The 10,996-nt window shown below is 24.6% G+C and overlaps 1 protein-coding gene across 1 annotated transcript; it reads right to left on the reverse strand.

Annotated features, from left to right (window-relative positions):
• Positions 1–6,500: 6,500 nt before the first annotated feature.
• On the reverse strand, positions 6,501–7,552 carry LOC127249997 (RING-H2 finger protein ATL16-like). Its single transcript, XM_051273132.1, has one exon. The coding sequence runs from the start codon at positions 7,382–7,384 to the stop codon at positions 6,536–6,538; it is 849 nt and encodes a 282-aa protein (XP_051129089.1). The 5' UTR covers positions 7,385–7,552; the 3' UTR covers positions 6,501–6,535.
• Between the last annotated feature and the right edge of the window lie 3,444 nt (positions 7,553–10,996).

Genomic DNA, 10,996 nt, shown 5'->3' on the forward strand with positions numbered 1-10,996 from the left:
ATAAATATGAGCTCAACTCGAAATCTTAATCACCCGAGCTTAAATATAAAAAGGTTCGACTCAAATCGGCTCGTTTACTACTCTTTATTTGTTAGATTATTATGTTATTTAAAAATAAAAAATAAAAAATGATTGTCCATGCTGAAAAATATTGAGAAAAAATTGATTAATTGATGCATCAGTTGTCACCACTTTCCACAAGTTTGGTAACATGTCTCAATAAGGATGAGGAGGGGACCCCCCTACCCCTACCCCTACCCCTACTTCAATTCCCATTTGAATCCTAAACTACCCTTAACAACCTCTTCTTCTTCCAACTGCAAATTTATTATTATTATTTTTTTATGTAATTAATAATATTAATTGTTTTAAAATAAAATTAATATATGATTAAAAAAATTAAAATATATATTTAAATATTTTAAAATTTATATTGCAATAAAAAATATATGTGCAATATAGATATTATTGTATAGAGAATAAAATCTTTTATAATATATGTAAATTAAATATTTGTATTTATTTATAATTAACATAAACTAATTTTATAAGATAAGTGGAGTTTTAAATATAAATAAAAATATTTACTTTTTTTTTTTTGAGGAGATGATAGAAATAATAGAGTTTTGATTAGGTCATATATGATTTACGATGTTATATGTTATATAGTTGTTGTTGATTCATATTTTTTAGGTATTTTTTATACAGTAAATTTTACAAAAATAAAAATGTGTCAATTTTAATGAAACAAACGAAAATGAGAAAAAAAAAAGTTAATTATTACCCGACGAAAGAAATATTAGATATGCAAAAATACACCAATATAACAAATTATATATTGCATTAAATTATTAATATTTTTTATGAATTTATAGAATACATATTATATTATATCCGTCGTCCAAATATTTCTCAGTAACTTTATACTCCTTCCGTCCCTTAACAATTTTTTTTTTTTTTTTTATTTTGGTCTGTCCCATAACAAAATATTTATTTTATTTTTTTAATAATTGTACTATTTATCTAATATTACAAATACCATTTTAATTTATAATATATTACACAAATGTTATTACTTTTATATTATACAATACTAATAAAATTAGTTTATTCTTTTTATATTTATTCTACTATATTTTAATATAATATTAATATTTTTAAAATTCTGTAAAAAAAAAATAAATAAATAAATAAATATGAGACGGAGGGAGTATTTGAAAATAAAAATAGATTTAGCTTACGTGGTGTAGCGTGTATATATTATATAATTTAGTAATATTAATGGGGAAGTATCTTAAACTTTTATTAGATTCACTATTTATGTAGTTTTGAACTAAAAAAATATATTTGTATGTATACTTCTGTCATAAAAAAAAATAAGTTTATATATTTATTTATTTATTTATGTCATTTATACTATGAAAGATAAAATAATACGTATCATATTAGGGCATCCACAACGGGAGACGCTTGTTGAGAAGCGCCTCCCACGTCATCATTTATTAAATAAAAAAAAAATTAAAACACCAATTAACATAAGGAACGGTACATTGCGAGTGTACCGTTTCTTCCAATTTTTGTGGGCCATGGTCCACTTTTTTATTCAATAAATATTAAAAATAATATTTATAATATATACTTTTTTATTTATATTTATAATAATTTGTTTTATTAAAATATTAGATTTAAATTTTATTATATGAGTTTTATTTAATATTTATTTTTTTAATAAAATAATATTGTTAATAACTATAATTTTTAATATAATATTTTTATATTTTATGTAACTTTTTAATGCATATTTTTGTAAAATATTTAATTAAATATCTATTAATTCAATTATAACATTTGTTTAATTAAAAAGTAAAGATTTTAAAGGGTTCTTTGATGTGAATGTAAAATATAGTTGGAGTTCTTCGTGACGTGGCGGAGAGAGAAACTGACGTGGCACAGGAGAGAGAATGGGAAGAAACCCTGGATGGGTTTCTGTGTTGTGGATGGCCTTAAAATTTGTGCCTAGAATTTGGAGGCGTTCAAAGTTTATTTTTGATTAGGGCATCTCTAATCCAGTGCCATTAATGGCATTGGGTTGGATGATTTGACATCGATTGTCTTCAATCACAACGCTAATTTTTTGCGTTGCTACAGTGCAATACCAATTTTTAGTATTGCACTGTAGAAAGCTAAAAACTGGCGTTGCTTTCCTTTTTTTAATTTTTTTTTTAAAATTTTTAAATTTTTAAATTTTTAAATTTATGTTTTATTTTTCTAAATTTTTTAAAAAATTATTTTAAATTATAAAAATAAAAAATTGTTTAAAATAATAGGAAAAATTGAATATTTGAAGAATAATAGTGAAAAATAGAATTATGGTTGGAATAAAATTACAGCAATTGCAAATTAAAATTAAAATTCTATAAATGAAGGTTGATGGGTTGAAAATGGCCTTAGAGTGTTGACTTGGTTAAAGCCAACATTGTGCTAATTTGCACAATGTTAGCATACTAATTTGAAGTAATTAGTATTTTATCACAAGATAGACAACATATATTATGTTATATAGAAGTATATATTGTGTGAGTTATATATTGTAGTATGATATATAATTTGCTTATTGTGCTACGGGGATGGTTAGGATGTTGATTCGAAAAAAATCAGTACAATGTTGATTTTTCAATTCAGCACACGTTATATGTACAAACAACACACAATGTTATTATATAAGGCATATGTTGTTTGTAATAAATGTACGTGCTGTTTTTTTTTGTTTTTTGCTTTTTTTTTTTTTTTTTATAATAACAAGTGTTGTATAAGAATATGTCATATGCTAAAATCAACTGTTGTGTGTTGTATTTGTATTAAGTTAACATATACAATATGTTGTAGGTAATAATACCGTGTATTGTCAGATGTGTTGTTGAGACTATAACATATGTTCTATATTCATGTGATATATTTGTATTATATTAATATATACAGTGTGCTGTATGTAATAATAACATGTGTTGTCAAATAACATACCATGTGTTGTTCAGCACAGTGCTGAATATATATTGTATACTTCCTCCGTCCCATTGAAAGGTTACCATTTTTTATTTTTGTCCGTCTAAAAAAACAAAGGTTACCATTTCCTAATTTAATAATTGCACTGACTGACTACCTAACATAATAAATACCCTTTCAACTTACAATATATTACACAAATGTCATTACTTTTATATTACACCGTATTAATAGGGGAATTTTTGTCTTTTTCACTACAATCCAATATAATACTAATATTAAAAAATATACGTGCAAAAAACAATTGTTATCCTTTCAATGGGACGGAGGGAGTATTATATTAAGATTTATTATGAGATATATATACTATTTATATATATATATATATATATTTATATTGATTTAACTCAATTATTACCGTAACCAAAACGATTGCTCGATGACTTGACGACGGTTGAGAAAAGTAATTAAAGACCCGTAGAAAAAGGAAACATTTTGCAATAAATGTTAGAATGATGACGGGTATGTTTGGTTGTGTTTTTCTTTTATTTTCTCTCATATATTTTCACTATTTATTATTATTAGCATTAATTTGTTTCACCATCAAAATATCAAATCATAAATTTATATTTCTTTATATATATATATTGTATAAAAATTTATTCAAAATATCACGCTCACATATATTACATATTTATATCACATTAAAAATTATTATTTTTAAAATACTAAAATACCAATACAGCAAAACAAATATTAAATTGTTTGTCGACAAATTAAGAATAAGAAATTAAATAAAACGGAATTATTTGGATTATTAGTCATGTTTCCTCTTAGATCTCTTCTTTACACTTTATTTTTTTCAACTACCGTATATATTAAAGAAATTAAATAAAATAAAAAGGGCTAGACTTGATTAGGAATCAATCTATCCGTTTTTTTTTTATAAAATTATAGTTGCCACAAAAAAAATAAAAAAATAAAATCTTGTAGGTGTTTGTTTTGTAAAATAATTTAAAAAAATATTTTTTATGTGAAATATAAAGAATTGTGTAGATAATATAAAAATAATTAATATGCATAATATATTAATTTTTTAAAAAATTTATGTGAACTTTTTTTTTTCTTTTCAAAAAAGAACACTATTTCAACTATTATTACAATAATATAATCACTTATTTTAACTCACTTATTGATAAAAGTATTAATTTACTCATTTAATATACCATATATTTTATACAATATTAATATTCTAAATTTTATGTAAAAAATAAATAAATAAATTGGTTCTGGACATAATGACATATTTAGATTAAAAGAGAAAAAAAGATAAAATAGCAAAGATGATGACAATCATGTGAGAATGAAGGTCAGAAAAAGGAGACGAAATAAACCCAAAGTTGACGTTACATACTATGTCTCGTTTATCATGTTCATATTGTCGTTTTTGTCCGTTTGACATGTCATGCCATTTTTTAAAAAAATAAAAATTATACACCTCAATTTTATTTTAAATTTTATAATTTTAATTAGATCAATTAATTGTCTTAATCTAACTATCTAATTATTTATACTATGAAATAATTATATTCTCTATTACTTTTTAATTATTTTCTACCTCCGTCCCACATACCGTATCTACTACACTGTAGACACGGTATTTTAGGAGGGGTGTAATTAATAGATAATTAAGAATGTATTACTGAAAATAATTATCCTATAATATAAATAATTATAAATTAAGATTAAAATAACTAATTAGTTTAATTAGAATTAAAAAAAATTAAAAGTTTAAAATGAAATTAAAATGTATAATTATTTTCCAAAATATGAAAGTGACATAGTATGTGGAATAGATAGAAACGGCAATATAAACATGATATATGAGACGAAGAAAGTATTAATTATTTTTTTATAAATTTTCATATCTACGGTAATTGGCACAAGCGTGGGGACGAGGGTAATATATAATAAGGTAATGTTAAATTCTGGATCCAATGATGACAAGTAGATTTCAATCAAGAAAGGTGTGTTATATCAATGATGATTACAATAATAATGACACTTAAAGTCAAGAATTAGATATTTCTATGGCCCACCCAAACAACCCTACTTTTCAATTTAATTCAATTCCCATTTTCATCTAATTATTAATAATAATAATTTATTCGTCTCATAATAAATTTTTTATTTTTTATTTTAATTTGTTTTATAATAAAATATTAATTTTTTTTTTAGTAATTGTACTAAATATCTAAAATTATAAATATCTTTACAATTTATAATATATTACACAAATGTCATTATTTTTATACCACACAATATTAATAAAGTTATTTTAGTTATTTCTACTTTATTTCTACTGTGCAAAAAAGAAACAAATACTTAATTATGGGATGAGAGGAGTAATAATAATAATAATAATAATAATAATAATAATACTGGTCTTGGTTGCAGTGTATAATTGTTGGATCTAATTATACTTCTTCCGTTCTATTTATCTTGTTATTATTTTTTTTATTTTTATCTGTGTCATTTATTCTATTACTTTTATTTTTTGAAAAAAAATTATATACTTTAATCACATATTAAATTTTTTATTTATAATTTTAAAAAAAATTTAATTAGACTAATTGGTCGTCTTAATCTTAATATAAAATTATTTTTATTATACAATAATTATTTTTCATAATATATTTTTAATTATTTACTAATTATACATCTCCTAAATTCTCGTGTCTATAGTAAACGGGACACGATAACGATCAAAATTTTATCCAAAGTACACTTGAAGAATAATATGTCAATATATTAATTTAAAATAATGAGTATTTCATTTACAAAACAAATAATATATGTTATGTTATACAATAGTATGTGTGATGTGAGCTATATATTATACTATACCTTATAATTTATTTATTATGCTGAAATTAAAATATATTATCTCCGTGCACGATTAAATTTTTTATTTACATTTGGTTGTCATTATTTTTAACATTAAAAATATTTTTATATTTTTATAATTTTTTATACAAATATCATTATATTAGTATTATAAGACACTAATACAAATATTTTTTTTATTTTTTCTTATTTTGTACTATATTTAAATATAATAATTAACATTTAAATATTAACATACAAAAAATAAATGAGAAATTTAGTCTTGGACGTTGAGAGTATTATGTTGCATATAATTATATAATATGATATGTTATATACAGTATTGATATTTTTTTTATAAATTATATATTATATTGTGTTATATAGTTTATTTATTATCCTGAAAATATATTATGCTATCAAAATGCACTATCAAATATTGATTATTTTTTTTTATAAATATATTAATTTGGTCAAATAACATTTTTAATCAAAACTATAATAATAATAATAATCCAAAAACCAAACACAACTAAATTCCACCAACACTGTAAGTTGTAACCCACACAATAAATATATCTCCTGTCTGAACTACCAAAATTTTCAAACAATTAATAAAAATAAAATATAGTATTTAATTAATTTCTCAAGGCTCCGACGTTAGTGGCTGCACCTGAACTGAATTTCTCAAAGAACACTTTTGTCCGAAAGAAAAGAAAGATTTTTTACCTGAACTAGGGCTGCCGGAATATTCGGCATTCCGCCGTCGCCGCCGCTCAATAATTTCTTCCACAGCCAAACCGAGCTGCGCGTCGCCGGCGGAGTCCATCGAGAAAGATCTCCTCATCGGCTGCTGCATTTTCCGGTGATCTTCGATCCACTCGTCTCCCATACTTCCGATTTGGGATTTCTTGCGCCTCGACGGAAAATGCTCGCCGGAGATAGGATCGGCCTCCGCCGCCGCCGCCGCCGCCGCCGGAATTTCGATCGCCACATAGTCTTCGTCGAATTGGGGATTCAGATCTTGCGGCGGCGCGTCGCCGGGGATTTTGATTTCCGGCGAAACGGCGGCGGTCCGGCAGAGGGGGCAATCGGGGCTGTTCTGGAGCCAAACGTCGATACAATCGATGTGGAAAATGTGGGCGCAGTTGGGGAGGATTCGTAACTTATCGCCGCCGTGGAATTCGTTCAGACAGACGGCGCAGTCGCAGGGCCGCCGCGCCGTGGCGGCGGCGCTGGCGGGGGGCGAGGGGGTTTTGTTGAAGATGAATATGGGGATGGATCTTATAGCGGCGTCGGTGAGGCCGCGGGTTTGGGTGGGGGAGGGGGGGCGGCGGTGGTGGTGGTGGTGGCGGTGGCGGGAGGAGAGGCGGCGGAGGAGATCGATGCGGTGGCAGTTGAGGCAGCAGTTGATGACGAAGACGTAGTAAGTGAGGAGCAATAAGGCGGTGGCGAGGATGCCGATGATGGCGACGGCGGTGATCGGAACCGCCATTGATGGAGGTTTAAGGTTGAGTATAGTGCGAGGATTCCGAGGAAGACTTGTGGATCATTATCCCTTGGAATGGATTGGGGTTCTGAAATCTTACTTTGTAGGAAATTAGGGGAAGAACGAAGGAGGAAGACGGCCAATGGGAATGCCTCCATATATATTTATATTTAATTTATTTATTTTTAGCTTGTGATATAAGAATTATGAAAAATATAAAATATACTTCATCTGTCATTTATTAAGACATCTTTGAGTTTCGTAGTATTTTATTAGTAAGTGGAAATGTATAAGAAATTTTGACATTTTTATTTTTATTTTTGTATAAAGTAATTGTATGTGTAATGGTATATTTATAATTTAGATAAAAATTAAATTTATTTTGGTATTAATATATATGATTGCTTTTTCTAAAATAAAAAAATACTTTAAAATAACACGAACAAATATAGTAAAAATGTATTATTTTAAATTAAATATTTAATTTTGTAAATAGTTTCTTCTGTTATTGATTATTATTTTTTAAAATTACTATTGAAAAATAGTATCGAAACACGAAATGCTATTATATATATATATACTTCATCCGTTTCAAAACTATAGTTTGAGTTATGTTTGACACGTGATTTTAAGAATCTTGATATTATATTAGCAGTGAGTAAGAAGTACATATAAAAGACTTTTTTGCATTTGTGAATTTATTAGTGTAAAAAGTAGTGGTAATTGTGTAATAATAATAAAAAAGTAGTTTTATAGTGATATGATTATTTATTAAAATAAAACTATTATTTTAAGATAGATAAAAATGATAAATAAAACTATTGTATTAAAACGGATGAAGTAAATAATTTAGGTGTAGTTGGTGGAAATTTAAAATAGAATTGGTTGCCTTGGCAAGGAAGGAAGGATTGCAAATGCAAGCCATTTCCATGTAAAATATTAATGGCCAAAGTCTACACTAATTTATGAGGTTAGGTGTGTCCTGTTTCTTCGTGGTTTAAATTCAACTCTGCTATCAAAATTGATGTACTTGGCTAAAATAATACTATATCCGTACATATCCCGTCTGCTACAACAATGTAGATACAGTATTTTAGGAAGAGTGTGATTAGTAGATAATTAAAAATGTATTATTGCAAATAATTATCCTATAATATAAATAATTATAAATTAAGATTAAAATAATTAATTAATTTAATTTAATTTTTTTTTAAAAAAAATTAAAAAGTTTAAAATGAGATTAAAGTGTGTAATCATTTCTCAAAAAATGAAAGTGATATGGTATATGGAATGGACAGAAACGGCAATGTGAACATAGTATGTGGGACGGAGGGAGTAGTAGTTAACTTTGATATTTAATAAATAAATAAATAATGTGAACAAATTGTTTATATATTGATATAATTTAAAATAAATTAAATTAAATTAAATATATAAAAGTATTGCACAATAGAATAATATTTTATGAAGATAAATATTAATATACAAAAATAAAATTACGTTATTTTTTTTATTATTATTTATTTTTATATTACTCAACAATTTTTTTCAATTATTATTATTGTTTTTTTATATATTAATATATAATAATATTACTTAGAGGAAACATTATAATCATTTTGTATTAAAAAAACCTCTATTTTTTCTACGTCTTTCAGAATTTTTAATTTTAAACCATGTACAGTGGCCTCATAAAATACTGTGTCTTATTTTTATTTTTTATTTTAAAAGAAATCTCCAATACCTATTTCCTCGTTGTGTGTTTCTTTTGCTTGAGTTTCAGAAAATTTGGTTTGAGTTTAGTATTAAAATAATATTTTATGAGATATTTTATGAGAGGAAAAAAATATATTTTTTTCGAAAAAGACAGAGTCTAAATAGTAAATTTTGAAAAAATTTATCAAAAGAAACATACCCATGAAATAGAATAGTACTCCCTCCGTCCCATGTAATATGGGTGTATTACCGTAGACACTAGAATTTAGGTAAGGTATAATTAGTAAGTAATTAAGAAATATATTAATAAAAATAATTTTAGATTAAGATTAAAATAACTAAATAGTTTAATTAAGATTAAAAAATATTTAAATTTTAAAATTTAAAATATTATTAAAGTGTATAATTAATTTTCCAAAAAAAGAAAGGACAAATTATGTAGGACGGACGAAAATAAAAAATAGAGACAAATTATGTAGGATGGAAGGAGTAATTTATACTCAATTGCACCGATGAAATAGGTTTTTAATGTGATATAAATATATATTGATATAATATTTTGAATGTAAAATTAAATTTTAGTGTAATATAATAAATAAAAAAATTAGTTTTGATTTGATATATATATATATATATTATTTTAAAAAAATTTGAATAATAAAATTAAAAATAAAATCCCAGTAAACAAAGTCAATGTGATTAGACAACATCAAATGTACAATGCTCTCAACCAAATGCAAATGCAAAAGAGTCAACACTATAACAAGAGTAAAAAGTGCTCCTACACCAAGACAATACAAAAATGTACGATTACAATTATTAAAAATATATTATTGCTATTTTACAATCGAATTTTAAATAACAAAATTTGATGGCTTTATATATCTTTAAATAATTATAAAAACATTTTAATTGAATTATAAACAGTATAAACAAAACTATAAACATTACCATATTAAAACAATTTTTTTTTTAATATAAATAATCATAAATTATCTAATGCCATATATATAGCATGTATTGATGTCTAGTTCATATAAAATAATACCCCCATCCGGCTTTAAGGGTCCCAATTACTTTTTGCATATTGATATTTGAATATTAATTATTATATTAAAATGTAGTACAAATTAAAAAAAAATTCAAAAATACTTTAAGTAGTGTCTTATAATACTAATAGAATGACATTTGTAAAAAAAAAATTATACAATTATAAAAATATTTTTAATGTTAAGTACAAAGATGCAAGAAATAAATGTGAACCTAAGAGACGGACAGATGAAACATTACATTACATGCATAAGTAGTGCTCTTTGGTTAGAGTGTTGATTGAATAGTAATTGACACCATACTGATTGTCCTAATCAATACATAAAAATATTATAGATAACATATGAAAATATAACAACATATACATATTGTATAAAATATTAGTACGTATTGCTAATTCTATTTTATATGTATTGTAAATTTGTATCTAATATTCTATTTTGTATATCTATTAATATACTATCAATACAGTGCTAATTATATTTAATTAGTACAATTACCTTTGCATAAATAGTGGTCCAATGCAAATATTAATAAAATTTGTATCTTATGTATTCTTTTGGAAGATTTTTTAAAATTTCTATTATACATAAAAAGTTTTTAAGAAAAATATCAGATCAAATATCTATTTTTTTTAATATTATACTAAAAATCAAATTTTACATTCAAAATATCACATCAATACTTATTTATATAATATCACATAACTATTTCAATTCAAATTTATCGCTATTCAAATCCCAACTCTAATATCCAAATCCCCAAACAAACATCATATCAAATGTATATAACTTGAATTTCTATGTACAAAATTAATTAATCGGTCTCGGTATCAATGTGCTAATTTACTTT

This window comes from Andrographis paniculata, unplaced genomic scaffold (assembly GCF_009805555.1).
Source record: "Andrographis paniculata isolate CXL003 unplaced genomic scaffold, ASM980555v1 Contig11END, whole genome shotgun sequence".
NCBI classification, from domain to species: domain Eukaryota; kingdom Viridiplantae; phylum Streptophyta; class Magnoliopsida; order Lamiales; family Acanthaceae; genus Andrographis; species Andrographis paniculata.

Coding starts and splice junctions, on each gene's coding strand:
- LOC127249997 (XM_051273132.1), bottom strand. CDS start 7,384: ATGGCGGTTCCGATCACCGCCGTCGCCATCATCGGCATCCTCGCCACC.